This window comes from Styela clava, chromosome 14 (genome assembly GCF_964204865.1).
Source record: "Styela clava chromosome 14, kaStyClav1.hap1.2, whole genome shotgun sequence".
Lineage (NCBI taxonomy): Eukaryota > Metazoa > Chordata > Ascidiacea > Stolidobranchia > Styelidae > Styela > Styela clava.
In genome coordinates this window covers 4,468,511-4,488,197 of record NC_135263.1, presented here as the reverse complement: position 1 = coordinate 4,488,197, position 19,687 = coordinate 4,468,511, and the positions used below count along the sequence as shown (strand labels likewise).

The 19,687-nt window shown below is 37.4% G+C and overlaps 1 protein-coding gene across 1 annotated transcript; it reads right to left on the bottom strand.

Annotated features, from left to right (window-relative positions):
• Positions 1-407: 407 nt before the first annotated feature.
• On the bottom strand, positions 408-9,412 carry LOC120341491 (uncharacterized). The gene is made up of 8 exons (XM_078120041.1): positions 9,163-9,412; positions 7,717-7,871; positions 5,577-5,595; positions 4,185-4,271; positions 3,190-3,294; positions 2,249-2,335; positions 1,217-1,341; positions 408-722 (listed from the first exon to the last, which is right to left on the bottom strand). Exons 1-8 carry the CDS (start codon positions 9,338-9,340, stop codon positions 531-533), a joined length of 948 nt encoding a protein of 315 aa, XP_077976167.1. The 5' UTR covers positions 9,341-9,412; the 3' UTR covers positions 408-530.
• Between the last annotated feature and the right edge of the window lie 10,275 nt (positions 9,413-19,687).

The window sequence follows — 19,687 nt, the reverse complement described above, 5'->3', positions numbered from 1 at the left end:
GACCATAAAATAAAACGAGCCATAGGTTCACTTCGTTTTCAATAAAAACTTACCGTATGGTAAGAGCATCAGTGTACGTTAAAAAGACCAGGGCGAGTGAAGACTGGAAAACAGACCAAAACTTTACTATGTCGGAAAGCATGAATTTTCTATTAAATGTTTCAAAACATTGGGGCGGTATGAATGCTGAAAGCATCCGGAGGGGCCACGAGCCATAAAGGTTGGGAACCACTGGTTTATAGGAATATAGAATGAATATCAGCAGTGGCGTAACCAATGAGCTATTATGGGAACGATCATGTGGATAAAAACCTCTCGCCAGACCGTTGCTTGTTAATAATGGAAATTTTAGTTAAAAACATGAAAGTGAAAAACAAGATATAGATTACAGTGCATTTATGTATATTCATCCTCTTATAAATATCAATAAGGAGTCTAAATTTTCGCCAACCGGATTCAGTTTTTGTATCATTTGGAATCGATGAAATAATCCTTCAGCATAATCGCCTGGTTTTAATAGTAAAATTTTTTTAATAGCAATACATCATTACATCTTCGCCGTGATTACAGTTGTGGGCTCCCCAGCCATTGTGTGCACAATGAAATAGGCTTGGCTCGGTTCCAGTGCAACTTAGTTCATCCAGCCATATCTTGCCGGTACCTTGCCCGTATTTTGTAGACGAAACGCCACCATTTACATACCCCAGCATTTTACAGACGACCTGACAGGGAAATATATCTATTCACTTTATGTCATTACATCCGGACCAGACAGACAAACAGATCAGAAAGACAGGCAGACGAGACATACAGACAAGACAAACTCACCCGACAAACAGAATGCACGCGGGGCAATGCAAACATAAAAATACAAATGAGTTCGAATTCAATTCACCTATGTTACTATATATACTATTGCATTCGCCTATGATGCTATACTGTGCCATGCTGAGCTTATATTGCAGCATATACACAAGGGTCGGAAGCCTATATGATCTTTATCGGTCCTGTACATTGACACGCACAAAACAATATTTAATCACTATTCACTGTGATTACTGTTGAAATATTTACTTTATTGTATTATGTTTATAATAGTGTTGATTTTGTGGTAATGAATCTCTCTCTCTCAAAATCGTGATGTTTAGAACCATGTTTGAATAAACGAATCCACGGGACAAAATTCTATTCGCGTGATACAATATATATATCAGACCTTTGCATCTTTGCTGTCAAAGGAATCATCGCACACGGTTCCCCAAATTCCTTGATGGTAGATTTCTACTCTTCCTCTGTATGACAGCCCTGAGCCAACCAGTCTCACTACGGATAGCGCCGAAACTGTCAAGAACATGAGAGTCATGTGTAAGTATATAATTTCTTTGCATATACCACGTTTACCCGAAAATGAAACAGGATCCCATTTCATTTTTTTTTTTTCGAAAATCAATTTCATTTCATTCGAAAATTAACACTAGGGATTATTTTGGGGAAATGTCTTTTATTTTATTTATCAAAAAAAGAAATACGAAGTAAAGACTTAGGAGATTTTCAAATATACAAGATATGAAACGGATAACCATTTACTAATAAATAACACGTCTGTATTTAAAATACTTGCTAAACATATACTTCAATTGTTGTAACAGATGACAACATCAGATGAGCTTCTTTTACTTATGAGGAGTGAGAGTTACGCACCACCATTGTTCTATCTATATGATGAATATGTTGCCACCATTGCCCTACACCCCCGGAATAGGGGGTGAACACCCCCATCCATAAAATCCATAAAAGAAATGTGTCTATGACTTGGGACATACGCAATTTTGCAACTTGACTATACCAGTCCTGAAAACCAAACAATTCAAAAACGAATGTTATTCTTAGTATCTACTATATCTAATCCCCAATATAGCTAATCTGTCAATGGACTGACTTCACAGGAAATTTGAAAAACTATCGAAGTATTCGATTTTCTTCACTGAAAAAACAAAATATATCGTGCTACTTCCATCTACCATTCCTGAAAATTTGAAAGCGGTTTGGTCCTCACCTTTCTGAGCATACGCCTATTCTTTTTTGGCGCTCTTGTAGTATGTGTACCAAGATGTCGCACAACCTGAACCCTAACCCGGTACACATACCATGTTCAGGTTGTGCGCCATCTTGGTACACATACTTCTGGACCTCCTATTTTTACCATAGCAGGGTTCAGTATAAACTATCTATATCCAACGTACTATACCTTTCCTATCCAATGTATTCAAAGACGAATCCTGACGAGCGTCTGTGCGAGTGGTTGAGCTTTGTAAGTTGAATAGTTTTGATACATCTGGAAGTATACAAAAGGGTTGCAGCCGGGTTGTTGTACTGTAATTTATTAGATCAGAAACCCCGATATTACAGATTTGGTATTTGAGGCTTGTGGTTTTACCCATATTTTTTCAATTTTCCTTCAAATAAACGTATGCTTAAAGTTTTGTTTTTGAATGAATTCAAATTAAATAGTTATTCAGTCAATCAATTGTAGATTCTGGAGAAACACTGCCTACATTTTTCATTTTTTCAATATTCAATACAACGCCACTGAGAACCATGAACGAAAAAGTTATCGGAAAGGATATTTTCACCCACGATGGTTTATGAACGGAGTCCCATAACGCTAATTTGGATGTCCGTTTGGCCAGACATAAATAACATTGAATGAAGGATAAAATAATAGCATATAAAGCATATTATATCGTAACACGTGGATATTCATTTGCAGCGAATGTTAATATTATGGCCATTTTCATTGAATTGATGGTTAATTAACTTCCTGATGATTTAAATTTGGATTCCGGCTTCAGCTCTTTACTATCCGGAATTATATAATTTTGATCAGGTGCATAACCAAGTAGGGTTGAGGTTTCCCCTTTTTAAAATAGAGGTACATCGTCTTCAGCATCACACACAGCAATTTTTCGTAGTTCGAAACGCTTTCTAGACCCTGAGGAATCTTGAAAGCCTAAGTACCCGCTAGCGCAAGCTGTTACATAAGGTATAACTCTGCGATTTGACTTCACAGAAAGATTAGTGAACTTAGTACTCCGTACAAAGTTACGACTTCGGGTAATTTAAATTCGACTGCGACAAAAACACGCCAAATATCAACTTGCGATTTCAAGGCTCTGACACATATCATACCGCTCTTAGTCCGAATAAAAGACTGTCGCATGATTTCGGTCTCGTTGCGCAGGACCCCCATCTCTTCAGCTAGTTTTGTGTTGTTCAAGTGAAGTGTGTTCATTTCTGCAATAAAAATGAAATAGGTTAGGACTGTGGTTACCATCTGTTGGTTCGTAAAGCTAAATTCTGTCCGCGAAAAATATTGTTGTTTTTCTGTCGTCTCAATACTTTTCTACCGAAGCCAAAGTTGCGTATATTACGAAATTTTTCTTCAGCCGTCATACTGCTGTTTGATAAGTGGCCCGGCGACATTTTGGTGTCCAGTAATCGCACTTTTTGCTTATTCGGTTCCGATTCATCCCGAAAGCGCTTTGTCAAGTCTCGCGAGATTCAGAAACCTAAAGATCGGCACGCGTTTTTTTTTTTGGGGGGGGGGGGTCAGCATGCTTTTTCTGCTTAAACAAAGAAATATTTATAACCTTTTTTTTGGATAGTCATATTAAACCAGGAAACAGTAAAGAACAGTAGAATATTCCAGGGTTTCGCCTTGACATCCAGTAACATATATATGAACTTGTTGCGACCCTGCAAGGGGCAAGGGTAAATTTGTATCTAATTTACTAACAACAAATTCCCTCACTTCAGAAAACCACACCGAACTTTTTTTTAAAACAAGACCGGATTACTGATCATCGCTACATTCCAAGAGTGAATTCCACCCGATGTCCATCGGTCAGGTATAGCGGGGTTGCCAGACTCCTCATCGGAATAGAGTGGTTCACGTAACCGCTGGCTGGATACGGCTTTCTTTAACATCAAGTCCATGCTTTCGAAAACAAATAACTGGATAGCTAATCCCATACCCGACATGGACTGGTAACCGGACGAGATGGCCGTGGTTCGTCATATGGTTAGGCCGCCTTATCGGCTTTCCTCTTCCCCTGAATAAATATGTAAATCCTATCCTATATTTATCTCTTACTTTAGACAAATATGACAATTCCTGTTTTTACCTTTCAGCAGCTCACTCCTACTCATGTTCAGGAGTTTTTCGGCCACAGTGAGTTTTTCTATTTTTTTCATTTGATTTTTCTTGAGTGCTGCAACAGAAGTAAAACATCAATTCAAACCCTAGTCCTATCGTTCATAGGAAGGAACAGGGACGATTAGAGTTCCTCAATGTTTCTGCGCATCTTTTCTGAGACAATATTAGATGTATAAATAATCTGGTGTCCCTATTGTGGGGCCCTGTGGATTTCGCGGGAACCAGTCTGGGTGAAGATAAGAATTTTGCATTTGATTACCTCTACGCTGAGGCAGGCCAACAATAAAATAAACGTTGAAAACCGTTGGTCCAACTCACAGGTTCTCAGGTGTGCTGAAAGCCCAGCGAAGTATACGTTCAATTATCAAAATACTGACTTGGATAAATTTGTAATTGTCCGAACAAGAACGGCCATTTTTAACTACTGAAATTTTGATTTATTAGCTACGGAGAAAAGCAATTTAACAAAACGATACTGCGCTTATGTAAATCGCATTCTGTAAATGCCTTTCAGATCTTTTGTACAAAACCCCGATAATGCAAAAATGTGACATTCGAGAATAACACCCCCGTCACGTATTAAAATAAAAACGAGAATATCGGTCGGAGACCGGAGACTTATCGATCGGAGGTTAGGGGATCCCCCAAAACAGCGCTCTTACTCCATAGTGACACCGTGTGTCCCATCACTAATTAATTAATAACTCGCTAATTATACGACATAAATTATCGAAAATCTATGGGCTTCTGTTCCGAACTATGATGAATGCACATGCAAAATTTGGAGCAGAGTCAATCTTGCTTTCGTGACATATCACGTGTATCTAACAGACAAACAAACAAACAGACAAATACCTATCAACATACTTACCGATCTTAAGATCGATAAAAAAAAACTAGTAAGTATGCGCTTAGGGTTATAAATGATTTAAAAATTTGAATTCAATTTGAAGCGCAATATGCATTCCAAATCTGCATCCTAACTGGATAAATATTTTTATATAATTATTTTTATTTTGGGAGTCGGCGGAGGTGTTTTGGCCGGGGCTTTGTACAACGGATCATGCCTTTTGTGAGATTTAAGAAAAACACCCCGAAATCAAAATAAAAAAAGTAAATATTCAGTTAGGGTTGAAAATGATTTAAAAAAAATTAAAAAATTTTAATTTTCAGCGCAATCTGCATTCCTAACCCTCATCCTAACTGGATAATAACTAATTTCCTTATTTTGCGAGTTGGCGGGGGTGTTTTGGCAGGGGCTTGTACATAAGATCATGCTTTTTCTCTTTCTTATCGTCCAACGAGCTATTTATCGCATTAATACCGATTCTTGTATTTGTCAAAAAGCAAAAAATCTCACCTTCCTGGGTCTGACAGCTCTGTGAGATTTGTTTTTGTTTGCTATGACGTCACTGAACGTTCTGCGGACATCGGACGCTATTTTGTGTCCAACTGTACTGCTTCGCGGTCGCCATTTTGTGTCCGACTGTACTGCTTCGCTTGGTGTGAATATATTTGTAGACTGTGATCTGACGGTACGGTAAACCGTACTGTACTGCGAACAGACGTGTCCATATATTTGGGCGTAGCTCTCTTGTTATTATTTTATTCCTAAATATTAATTCATACGCGTGACTGTTCAAGAAGTAGGCGGTATACGCATGTCATTATAACAACACCGGGATCGAGTTCAGTCTGTGTTTTTGTTTATTGTAATCGTGGGTGTCGCTATCAAGACATTCATTTAGTTTATCGTTTTTAATTAGTCGGTTTTATCGCGGGTTCAATTCCCATGCACCTCATTTGTGGTGTATCAAATTGAATATGCAATGCCGAACGGGAAAAACATTGGGCATTCCAAAAATGTAAGTAACTTGGTTCAAGTCGGTAGGCGCTCAAGATCTTCGCTGATACATGAGGCGGCCCGCACTTCAGTAACCCGTGACCATCCACGCAAAATTGCAGCTACAGCGACAGCGTACTGCAGTGACCGGGATTCGAAACTGCCAGTTCAACTCAGAGCTGCGCATCCCGTCTTTTTCATTTTCGTCAGCGGTATACTGAGAGCTAATAATTGATCATAGTCACCAAAATTCCTGAGGCTTCCCCGGTTAATGGATTAACGAGATGAAAAGCGCTTGTTCGAAAGAGTATTTGCTTCGCGGGGGGTAGCGATCTCGGAATTTTAGATCCCAAGGTAGTTTGCGAGATAAAGACAACACGTTGTGAAAAAACTAGTAATTTCTCAACAATTGGCGGAATTTTTCGCTGATGCCATGGAAACGGAACATCATTCCAAAATTTGGTGAAACGAACATAACTAGAGTGATCTATAAGTTTAGTTTCGTAACTACTGTTTTTGTCGAGAGTATAGCTTTTATAATGTATAGAAAATTAATCAGCTAATATATTTAGAAATAAATAAATATTTTAGATTATATTGAGACGCTACAGTTTCGACACACAGACGGACAGAGTGACCGAGAATAAGAGTCTACTCTAGCGGAGATCCAATAAAACTGTAAAATTAAGACAAAAAGCGTAATAAAACGGGTAAATCACTTAAACTCAAATTGAGACAGAGAGATTGCTTCTTGCGGTTGAAATGTGTGCAGTCCCAGGAGTTGAAAGTCGAATGCCCCATTACGTAAACTGGTTATCACTGGTTAAGTGACCAGCGCGTCACTTAACCAATCGACTGCCGATGCTGCCTAAACCTAGGTGTCGCTTTTCAGCTGAGGCCTTACCGGTACCGACGCGAGACCTTCATGTACAATGTATATATATATGTACGTGTCCCGAAAATTCGCCGTAGGAAGTCTCGCTGCAGAAAATTTTGCCGCAAAGACCTAACTGTTTTCAACACAAATACTTGTTTTACAGCAAAATGCTCACGCGGCGAGATTTCCTATGCCGCGAAATTTCCTGCTGCGAATTTTTCTAGTACCATATATGTATATTTAGCATTGTTCTCTTGTTATTATTTTATTTCAAAATGTTAATTCACTCGCGTGACTGTTCAAGAAGTAGGTGGTATATGCATGTCATTATAACAACAACGTGATCACGTTTAGTCTGTGTTTTTGTTTATTGTAATCGTGGGTGTCGCTATCAAGTCATACATTCAGTTTATTGATTTAATGAGGCGTTTTTATATCGTCGCCCTGAACAAGGCTCTACACAAGAATACACTGTTACGGGGTTAATGTTGATTCCACATATTATCATAATAGGGAGGGTTTTACACGGTAGCTATTAGCGTTGGGTCGATTCGTAAGTTTTGCGTCAGAAATCTTCGTTCCCATAAATAAATTCAGCGCATTTGGGAATTTATTAATAAAAACCGTATTTTTCAAGTCGACAACACGGTCAAAACTGCATTTTGAAATACTGTATGATTATTTGAATTCAAAATTCACACCCTCGCCCCTGTCACACCAGTAGATACACCATATCAAATATAACTTGTAAATATCCTCCTGATGAGATAGAAAACTTACTTGAAATAAGAATAGGAATGTCCCGGCGGTAAAGACCAGATTTATGATTATCGCAACGTAGATAATAGCGACTGTGTTATTGAAGTTTGTTGAAGAAGGGTTGCTGACTTTGGCCGTTTCCTGTATATTAGGCTGTGCAGTGCTCACTTTACGTGCTGAAAAAAAAGTGGGAACACTGAATATGGCAGTAAATAATAATAGTTTTTTAAATGGAAATTTTACTGTAACAATGCGTGAGGTTTGATGAAGACATTCTATACCTAACACGGGCAAACTACGACCCGCGGGCCAAATCCGGCTCGCTGGGTAATTCAATCTGGCCTTCTGATGATGCCACAACCAAACTAAAACTAAATTTTAATTTCTCAGGTAAAAATAACTCATGGTATTTGAGATTGCGATTAAATTAGTTTTGGCACAAGGATTATTGCTTTCCACTTTTGCTTATGTAAAACTGTAAATTGTTCATAAAATGTAACTTTTGTCGAAATGTGGCAACAATGCGGTCAAAATGTGGCAACAAGCAAATCTAATATGACATTAAGTTTCAATTGATAATGCCATATTTGAATTCCCGTCTTGTTGCCATGATTTGAATATTTCTTAAGTACAACGCAAAGTACAAAGTAATATTAATTTACTTGGGAACATTGTTTGGTAAGTCACAACGTGTTATTTATTTTTTATTTTTTTATAAATTTATTTTAGGACTGCGTAAATAATAGTCAACGTCTTCACAGGTTTCATAACACCAAAAGTTTGAGAACATCTGCTTTAGAGTCATGACTCACCATTTGCCGAAGGGTTTAGTCACTAGTACTAAAGATTAAGCAACAATTTTTCTCCTTTCGTTCTGTTCTGTATTTATTCCATTCCCACGAGAAAGCGACGACAGCTTGCGCCTTTGGATACATCGTAAATTTATACCATTATACTTTACAGTATAAGTGTTTTGGTTGCAAAATTGGTTAATGTGGCTCATTGAAATTTCGTCAGGGATTTTTTTGTTCCAGATATGGTAACCCTAGACCAGAATCATCTAGATAGGATGACTCGTACTTGGCTTCTATCTATCCGAGGCAAAGTCGGCCTTATGCTACCGCAGTGTGCCACGCACTTCCATACGCCCCGTGATAATACGTGATAATTCTAGGTGAAATTAATAAATTTAACCATTATCGATTATAACTATGCACAGTTCAGTATATCAGCAAACATATTGGGCTGTCGGAACATTGCAAAATAAAAATGATATTACGATGTCACAGCTTTATTATACCGTTTTGTTTGTATTTAGGGCGTCATGTTTCTAAAAATTTCTATATTTTAAATATTCTTATGACGTCACATTTTGATTATGACGTAATATTTGAATTTATGACTCAATGCATTGAAAATTTCTAGTTTTTTAAATATGCCTAATTAATAAAAATAAAGAGTACATACCAGTATTTCCTTTTTGTCTCACTGAGAACTGCATGTTATCGTAGAAGTTTCTAGCTCGCCCTGTTTCAGAAGATTCAGCCTTTTCTGATTGGCTTGTTTTCGGATTTGCTTTCTTCTTAAAGACTACTGTTGGGTAAGCGTAATGGTGGTCGTCGTCACCATCGGAGTTGTCTTCCATTTTAAATAAGTTTAGTCGATCCGGATTGAGAAGAGAGTTTCAGCTGAAATAAATATTACATTTTACACTGCAAGTACTGTAAAATAAAATATTTTGAGAATAGTATGATTAGTGCATCCACTGATTTATTGATAGAATTAAATAAATATAAAATGAAAAACGTAGTACATATTTTAGTGTGTGTTGGCACTTCGGGTCCGAAGTCGTTATGACCACCAACTCACCCAAGGTGTAACTATCATGTAAATGAGCCACATAGACAAATTAGTTTTTACTTGTAAACTACGAAATAAAATATTAGCGACAACTGGAACGTCGCGGGAAAAGAAAGAGAAGAGAATGCGGTTATCGCTTAGCCCTCCAATGATAAATCCCCCAGGCAAAAGGGCAAAAGATTTAACGCAGCGACAAGACCATAAATCATTACGTATTTTTGCCAATGTGAGCGCCTTTTCTAAACATAAACTGTCGATTTAAGATTTTATGCTTGATGAGGAATAATCTGAGTGTTGACAAGGACCACACTAAATGACTCGGCGGGCCGGGTTGTGGCCCGTGGGTCGCCTGTTGCACACCCCTGATATAACACTATGATAGTGCGTGGCACTTTCTTAAAATTCTAGAAGACTCCTCTCTGGGCAAAGTTGCGGAATGCCAAGAGATACTGAAACTATATAGAATTATGGCGCAACTTTGTACTTGTTTTAATCACTAATATCAACAAGTATTGAGTTGAATCTACGATTCCATCATTCCACCCAACCTCATATTCCATCTTTGACGCTGCGTTCCACTCTCATTATGCATGAAGTTGTTATTATTATTGTTTTCATATGTTGTTAAGCCTTCAATTGACGCATAATACACTTGATACGCGCAACGTACACTTTTAATTAAACAGTTGAAATAGCTCATAATGTGAGCAAGAATCTAAAGATAGTCAAAAATATTTGCAAATACGATGTAAAATTCCCTTCTTCAAAACAATGAAATTATTCTCTGAAGAGGAATGTCTTTGTTGGAAATCGCTGACATTACACTCTGGAGAGGAATTCCTTCTTTGTTGGGAAGCGCTGACATACCTTATCATCACTTCGTCTATGCTTCAACGTTTCGCAGTACTTCAATGATTTCTCGGAGTCCAACTCAATCATTTTATTAACAAAGCACTAAATCCTTCTATGTGTTGGCATTATAATGTTATGGAATAATACAACAACGTCATTTCCGTGTTTTGTCACACTACCACGCATTGTTTACAATTTTTTGTGTTTTGATCCTCGCTCAGGACAAGGTTTTGAATGAGTAATCACTGATCCGTACGGAGTCTCTAAAAACAAGGACCAGACCAAGCGGCCATTTATATGTTTCTGTATACATTCATGCTTTGGCACTCCAGAAGTATGTGTATCAATATAGAGGTAATTCATTTTGTTCGTCTACTGTACATCAAGGTGTGTAAAGAGCATGAAACCTATGGGCAGGTGGTATATTTACTTCGCTAACACAGACAGTCCCCAAACTTGTAATAGAACTAAAATAGGAAAAATTGGAATAAAATTACGGCCTAACCCTAACCTGGTACAGTTGTACACACACTACGGGAGTACCCATGCTTTTGCGCGGGATAGGGCTTCAGATAAGCAGTAACTTATGCATATCGTCACGCTAATAACCGAATTGCGTAAGTCATTTTTGGCGGTTTTGAGTTTTTCATAAAATAGGTATTTATGTAATGCTGCGCACCTGTCTGTTAACTCAGATTTTATTTTAAGAATTCTGGAACCCATAAAAATAGAGATTTTGTATGATAAGCAAATTTGTTCAATTGTTTCGTCATAATGAATTATCATTGTTAACGCAGGACTATTATGACGTCACAAAGGCAAAATAACCTCGGCGAAGGATTTTCGAGTTTTTGCATCTCAGATTCTAGCTTAGCGCTTATAAATTTCAGTTTAAACTACAGAATAGGAAGGCGTGCACTTGTGATATTCACTGTCTGAATCCAATTCACCTTGGTTGGCTTTTATATAAGGGTACATTGCTGTTTTATTCTTTATATTTAACTTTAGTCTTATTTCGGTGGATGTGCAGAGCGTGTTTTTTTGAAATATATATTTTTAAACATAAAAAATAATGTAATCGAAACAGATTAGCTATTTTGGGGATTAGACATCGTATATACTAAGAATTACATTCATTTTTGGATTCTTTTGTTTTCAGGACTGGTACATATAGTCAAGTTGCAAAATTGCGTATGTCCCTTAGTCATAGACACATTTCCGCCTAAGTCACAGTGCGCCATTATGACGTCACTTGACTGCGTCATACAAATTAACTTGAATCCGTCTACGATCGAAAAATTGAACTATGGCAAATTATTGATTCTCAATGGCATAGCAATATCATCGGAAGTTTTTTACGTTTTTCTCAAAACTGCTAAAAATGACATACGCAATTCGGTTATTAGCGTGACGATATGATGTTACATTTCACACATTTTTCCAGAGCAAAACTTATACGCAAGATTTCACTGATTCGTAAAAATCTACTATTTGAGTTTTCGCTTCAAACAAAGCTCAGCGGATTCGTACTTTGGATCTTTGTAACAAGGCTTATTAAATTATGAGTCAATAACGTGGAAAGAACGTTGAAAAATAAGGGATCAGTGATCTATTTCTTCACTATACTGAAAGTACGAACTATACATACATAAATTAAAGGAAATAAAAAATAAATCGCATTCCACGGTGAAAGGAGACGCCGAAAACCAATACCGGTTATCGAGCGGTGGCACTCTTGGGAAAGTCTAACAGAAACGTGATAAATAGAATAAAACACATAATACGGAGTATCTTTTTTAAAGTTATACATATAATATACAATATAATATCGATTTAATTGTATCTCATCCATTTTTTTCCATTTATAGGACACACTTTCAAAGGTTCGGTCATTAAGCTCGTGAACATTGTGATAGTATATACCCGTGTGTTATATATATATAATGATTGATTTTGTAAAAAAAAAATGCGGAGACGCTTTTTTAATTTACCCTGTGATGGTGAATTTGACCTGTTAACTTTGTAAGCAAGAAGTGAAATTTGACCATTGACCGGATATCAGATTGCTACGATGTTTGGGTGCAAAGCCACTGTATCGAAATAAATGTTTTACCCTCTCGTTGGTAAGATACTATCTAGCCTCGTGCCATTTTGTCATAATTCACTTGTAGCATAGAGATAGATTAAGTTGAGGAGATGAGCTTTTGAAATTTTCCAAAAGGTAAACAAGATAATAGAAGTTGAGAAATTTTTTCGTTAAATAATCCTTTTTTTCTGTGAGCATTTTAATTTCTGGTACTTTAGTTTGAGAATACCCAAAAACCTGAATTTGTGTAACTACAAGGGCTTTTTTGACATGGAAAATACCACGATAAATATGGTTATAAAGTACAATAAAATCAGCGCTCCAGGAGTATATGTACCAATATGGAGGTAATTAATTTTGTTTGCCTATTTTACATCAAGTTGTGTAAAGGGACTGAAACCTATGGGCAGGGGGTTATATTCATTTGGCTAACACAGACAGTACACAAACTTGTAATAAAACTAAAATAAGGAAAATCAAAATAAAATTATGGCCTAACCCCAACCTGGTGCACACACTACGTGAGTACCATAATTTGTCGAAATGACAATTCAAATGCTCGATTCAACCTAACTTGCGGCAAATATATTGAGCAATAATTGCACAAATTGCTTTCGATGACGCGAAGATTGATTGATTTGAAACTTATAGAAAACGAATAACTTCCTTAAGTACGGTTCTATATTGACCTTCATGAGGCAATTCGCATTTTCATTCTAAACAAAGCTCTTATCAAGTAAATACTCTGACTTGTGAACTAATTACTTTGAAGATGGCCTACTGCATAAACCAGGGGTCGGCAAACTGCGACCCGCGGGTCAAATGCGGCCCGCGAGCTAATTTCATGCGGCCCTCGAATGACCCGATATTTAATACATGGAACAAAAATTGATCCTGAGTTTAATATTGTCTCTACACGGATTTATGTGGTAACAAGTGCTGCTGTTCGGCACTTCTTTTGTAATAAGTAGCGTCAGTTGTAGGTCGTTTGAGTTAATTTTGATTTTTTAAATTTTAAATGTCTGGGAAACGGGGGAAATTTGCGACGAGGGTGGAACATTTCAAAGTGCCTGGACTAAAAAATATATAATATACTTGCTCAATTTCAAACCTGTTTGCTCGATATGCCCAGTCGGAATTGCAAATACTAAGGGATTCAATGATATACTCGTTACGAAACAGCCCGAAATCTAGGATTGCGCCGCAGTTTGCCGACCCCTGCTTTACATTGATATTAAGTAAAGGAAAACAATGTATTGTTAGATAATATAATGAACACACCACATACACTTCTCATCATGGCGGGCTTTTAACGCAGCAATGGAAGGTGCGAATGCGACATAATTTGAAGCATATTGTAGCGATTGCTCAAAGGTGAATTTACTTCGGCCTGCGCGCTATCGGAAATGTGTTAATTTGGCCCGCAAGTACATAAAGTTTGCCGACCACTGGCATAAACGAATGAATCTATTACACAGTAGCTAAGGTGAACTAAAAAATTGACTTGAATATCATTAACGATCCTTGCGGCTATCTGGCTAACCGTCTGATTCAGGGTGGGCAACGGACAGCCCGCGGTTCACAATGCGGGCCGCCAATACATTTAGTGCGGCTCTTGTCAACCCTCAACATTTTCCCATCAGGCATAAAATCCTTTACAGTTTATGTTTTACTTTTGTCAAAGCTGATGTTAAAAAACTATGAGAACTCGGAATTTCAAGTGCCCCACTAAAATGTTAGGTAAATAAAATTTTTTGTGTGGGAATTTTTTTATTGTTTATGAAAATTTTTTTTTGTGTGGCCCAGCTTGATGTCTGAAATTGGCTATATGGCCCATCTACAAAAATGTCGCCTCTGATCTAATCAATATGACGCTGTCTATCAAAGTTTGGAAGGGTCGAGACATTTTCTCGACTCAAGTTGGACCCGATTCTCGAGTCAGCTAATAAAATAACCCAGCCTCGTCGTCATCAAAGGCCAGGGAGACATAAGGAGATTGACTAGAATCGAATGACTCATGAGTCGGAGTTTCTAATTTATTTGATTAGTTCGAGCCATCGATTCCAGCTGAGTCACTTTTATCAAAGACTCGAAGTGACGCAAGCTAATCGTAAGTCTCGGATTCGGTATCGCCAGTGGGACATAAGGAGATTAACTGACATTTAAGGCAGGGTTGTCGGGCTGCATGTAGCTCGCATAAAGGAGTCGTGCGACGGAGTAGACCTATGAATCGTTCTGTTATTATGTTGTTTTTGCAATTTTTGATCCAATCGATATGAGAAAAATCGATTTTTTCTGTAATTACTGGAACAATTGCCCTAAACTTTTCAGTGGTTAACGGTTGTATTTTTGCTAGAAGGCTATTACTTTTATTTATTTTTAATATTTTTGTGACCTTTGTGTATGTTTTTTGTGTGCTATGACGTATTTGCGCACCTTGTTGCAGTTCCGTAAACGCATATCAGCGGATCTCGTGCTCAGCGAACGTCGGCGAATCTCGTTGATTGTAACTGCAAGAAAAATAGTTGTACCACTTTCCGGAACAATATCAAAGATTCTAGTCGATAATAAAAACCGAGGATATGACATTCATAAATAACTGGAAAAATAGATTTCTATGCTGTCTATATCTTACTACTGCTTGAATCACGCATTATTCTTCACATTCATCATATTTTCACCAAATCAATCTGTAATTTTTAAATTTGCGGCCCGCGACAAAACTGAAAAACAATTTGTGGCCCCGGATCGCATTCGGGTTGGTCATGGCTGATCTAGGAAGCCAATGACGTTGTGTATTCAGCCCGACTTAAATCTCTAGAGAAGGTGTGACCAACTATACAATACTCGGATGATTCGGCTGGATATGAAGATGACCGGTGACTCGTGACTCGGGGTCCCGAGGCTCGCAGTGACTCGAGTCAGCCAATGAAATATCGCTAACCAACAGTGTAACTCAGAAATTGACTCGGTTCGAAACTCAGATCACCTGTAATTGATTTGAATCATGAATCTGGGTTTAAGGTCCTAAGTTAACACGACGTGGGCCAATGGATCATTTTGTTATTATGTTGTTGTTGTTAAAATTCTTGGTCTCATGAAAAAAATCGCTTTTCTCTTCACATCTTGAACGAATTGCTTCGAATTTTCTGTTGTTAAAGATTGGGTACTCCGTAGTATGTGTACCAGGTTAGGTCATAATTTTTGTTCCGATTTTCCTTATTTTAGTTCTTATACGAGTTCGAGGACTGTTTGTGTTAGCCAAGTGAATAGCGCCAAAGATTGTAATTTATGCCAGAAGGATATTACTTTTACTTGTTTCAAATATTTCTATGGGCTCTATGGAATTCATTTTTTGTGTGTGAAGACGTCATCGAAAACAAAATTCAGCATCTTGTGGCGTTTCTGCGTTCGCGATCTGGTGGTCGAAGTTGGCAAGACTATAGTGACGGTAGTCTACTGTGAGTACTACTTGGTTTTAGCTTTCGTGCCCATATATTTGAGCATTGCTCTCTTGATTTATTAATTAATTCGAGTCATCGTTTCTAATCGAGTAACATTTTTCAAAGATGACCCGTGATCCGACTTGACTTGCGAGCGGCTGCAGATCTCTTATCGCGTTAATGGTGATTTCCGAACCATTTTGAAATGGGAATTTATTGTTTTACTTTGAGCTCGCTCGCATTCGAATTAGGAAACCAATGTCTTACAGATATAACGGTGTTTTCACAAATATTCGTAATCCATAAAGTAATCGTGGTTAGCGTTAGGCCAATTTGCGTGTTTTGCATGGCTATATTGCGTGAGATATCTACGTTCCCATGAATAAATTCAGCGCATTCGTGAATTTATTGAAACCATATTTGGCAAGTTATCGCATTTTGCAAATATTTGCAAATATTTTGTCAATTCACCTGTATTGAAAGACCATATTGGGTGAGAAAAAGTTCAATCGATGTATTTTGAAATTTTGCAGAAAATAATTTGAAAATTTTGACGCCAGATATACAAGTATTGGAAGTTTTTTCAGGTCATAAATTGCAATTCGGTGTACGATTGTTTCCGTACACACGCGAATAACAAAATCAATCTCCCTCATGCGTCAGAAAAGTCCGTATCTAGCGGCCAAGTTCCGTAGCCAAGTCGAATCTTAATTGAACCAAAGCAAATTTCTTGAACTAAAGTTCATTATAAACAAGCCAAGTTCAACTTGTTTTTTCAACACAGCGTTAACTTTCAAGTCCCTTGTCGACGCTAAATTCTGATATAATTTTCACCAGGATGTAGATCAGGGGCGGGCAAGGTTTTTAGACCCGGGGCCAAAATTTTGCTCATCTAGGCTGGCGGGCAATGTGAGTGTGACGTAAAAAGTATTATGAACAATATTTACAGTGTCACAAGCAAAAGTGGAAATAATAAGCCTCATGCCCAGACTAAATTTATTTGCAATCACAACAAACTACTTGAGCTATTTTTCACCTAACTGATCAAAATTCGGGCCGGATTTGGCCCGCGGGCCGTAGTTTGCCCATCAAATACAGAATTACTAGGATGCAACATACTCTGGTACTGTAGTTAGAATGAGGTAACTAGGGCTCAGGGTGAACTAATAATGTTAAGGACCAAAACACTCTCATAAAAAGACAATAATATTATGCGCAACTACAGAACTAGGCTATATCTCTGTATCAATATATCGATATGATAAATAATATAACATTTTTACCGAATGTCATACAATAAACTTATACCACAGATGACAGTAATAGATCTACGGTTAATAATGTGCCAATTCCTATTTACTCTTTTCGATTTTCTTTGTGGGACTATTTGTATTTGCAATATTTATAAACAAGTTAAATTGACTATTTAACAGTTGACTATTGACTCAGTGTGCTCAGCATTTGCTTGTTATCAGCCAATCATTACTTTACGTGAGGGTTTGAATATAATTGAATTTGTGTGAGAGGATTGTTGGTAGCTTCCTATGGCGACTGTCTATCAGTGTTGAGGAAGCACTGGTCATTGGCTACACTCGAGTTGGACTCAAATCATCATTTATCAAAGACTTACAATGTCTCGAATGTCAACTTCCACAATTAAAATCCTGTAGTCTGAATCGCTCAACTAAAAGTTTATTACTGCGAGTCCTTTTTGGTTGCGCATAAAAACGAGAGAAAACAAAAAAAATAATAATCAAAATAAAATGAAGTTTCGTTCGAGAAAAAACATCGGACGTAAAAAAATATATTTGAGAGATTTTTGACGCTCTAAAAAAGTAAGTCTCGTTGCGGGAGTCGGTATAAAGAAAGAAAAAACATTTTTGTAAGAAATTACAGTCTCGTGGTTATTTTTGCAGTTATGTTCAGTCGAGAATGTGTAATCAATGAATCGCGACGTGTAATCGTTGGCCATCTGTGATCTAGTGTCGTGTCCAAAAAAGGGAATTTTTTTGTTTCCAATTGGAAACGTCAAATACCCGTGCGAGTCGAGACAATCACATTTTACCGAAAATTTTTCGTTCTAGAGCAGTCGATAAATATTCAACCTCTCGCAGTCTATGATAGCAATAATAGAATATACGGCGCTTCAGATGTATGTTTACCAATATGAAGTTAACTAATTTTGTTTGTTTACTTTACATCAAGTTGTGTGAAAGGAACGAAACCCATGGACAGGGGGTATATTCACTTGGCTAACACAGACAGTAACTAACTCGTAATAAAACCAAAATAAGAAAAAAGAAATAAAATTATGGCCTAACCCTAACCTGGTACATATACTACGGGAGTACCGAAATACTTTTATTTAGTACGAAGCGCTATCGGTGTGATATTGCATACCAGGATTATTCAACCTACAGTATAGTCAGTTATCATAGTATCCGTTGTATTTTGGACCAGTTTAGACTTTCGCTTCGAACAAGGCTATACATAGGTCGCCTCTAAAGATAACATCTAGATGTCCCGTTCTCAGCCAGAGGGCTATCGCCCACTCTGGGCCACGCAAATGGGCTAAAAACCTATAAATTAGTTAAACTTTGATTGAAATGAATGTCGCTTTTGCTTTTCGGCTTTGGGTGGTAATTCTCATTTCAATTATTAATGTGGAAGTTCCTATCTTTGCTAAAACAATTTTTTATTTTTATTTTAGTTTTTCCCTTTCTTGAAAAAGTTATTGGGCCACAGAATTTTTTGTGCAACAAAAGTGGGCCACGAGAGAGAAAAGGTTGATAACAACTGATCTAGATACTCTCTATCAGGTTACAGTTGGGCGTACGGTTTGAACTGAATATCGTCACGCTAATAACCGAATTGCGTAAGTCATTTTTGGCGATTTCGAGTTTTTTATAAAATAGGTATTTGTGTAATGCTGCGCACCTGTCTGTTACTCAGATTTCATTTTAAGAATTCCGAACCCCATAAAAATGGAGATTTGTTATGACATGCACATTTGTGCAATTGTTAGCTATTTTGGGGATTAGACATTGTAGTACTAAGAATTACATTCGTTTTTGGAATGTTTAGTTTTCAGGACTGGTGCATATAGTAAAGTTGCAAAATTGCGTATGTCCCCAAGTCATACCCACATTTCTGCTTAAGTCACAGTGCGCCATTATGATGTCACATAACTGCGTCATACAAATTAACTTCAATCCGGCTACGATCGAAAAATTGAACCATGGCAAATTATTGACTCTCAATGGCATAACAATATCATTAGGAAGTTTTTCTCAAAACTGCTAAAAAGGACTTACGCAATTCGGTTATTAGCGTGACGATATAATTATCCTTGGGTGCGTACATAGATCAGACATACACCTTAACGGTTCTAGGAAAATTCGGCGCATAGCTAAAATCGCCGCAAGATGATTTGTGATAAAAACAGGTTTTTGAAATCTCTTTTTATTTAAAAAAGATTCGTTATTTGAGAGCATATTCTATAAACCTTACTGTTTTTATCACAATTACTTATTTTAAAGCAAAAGGCCCTTGCGGCAATTTTTCATGCGTCGAATTTTCCTATGCAACGAAATTTCCTGCGGTGGATTTCCTACGGAGAAATTTCCTGCTGCGAAATTTCCGGACACGCACGTTAACCACTGAGCTTCTAAGTCTTCTAAAATGTATTTTGCCGATGATCAAAATCAAAGTTAATTTTTTTTTTCTTTTGCATGTCTATAAGTTAGCATTG

Coding starts and splice junctions, on each gene's coding strand:
- LOC120341491 (XM_078120041.1), bottom strand. CDS start 9,340: ATGGAAGACAACTCCGATGGTGACGACGACCACCATTACGCTTACCCA. Junction 2,336..3,189: donor TTTTATTCGGACTAAGAGCG/GTATGATATGTG, acceptor GTATACTTCCAG/ATGTATCAAAACTATTCAAC. Junction 1,342..2,248: donor GAATACATTGGATAGGAAAG/GTATAGTACGTT, acceptor TGTTCTTGACAG/TTTCGGCGCTATCCGTAGTG.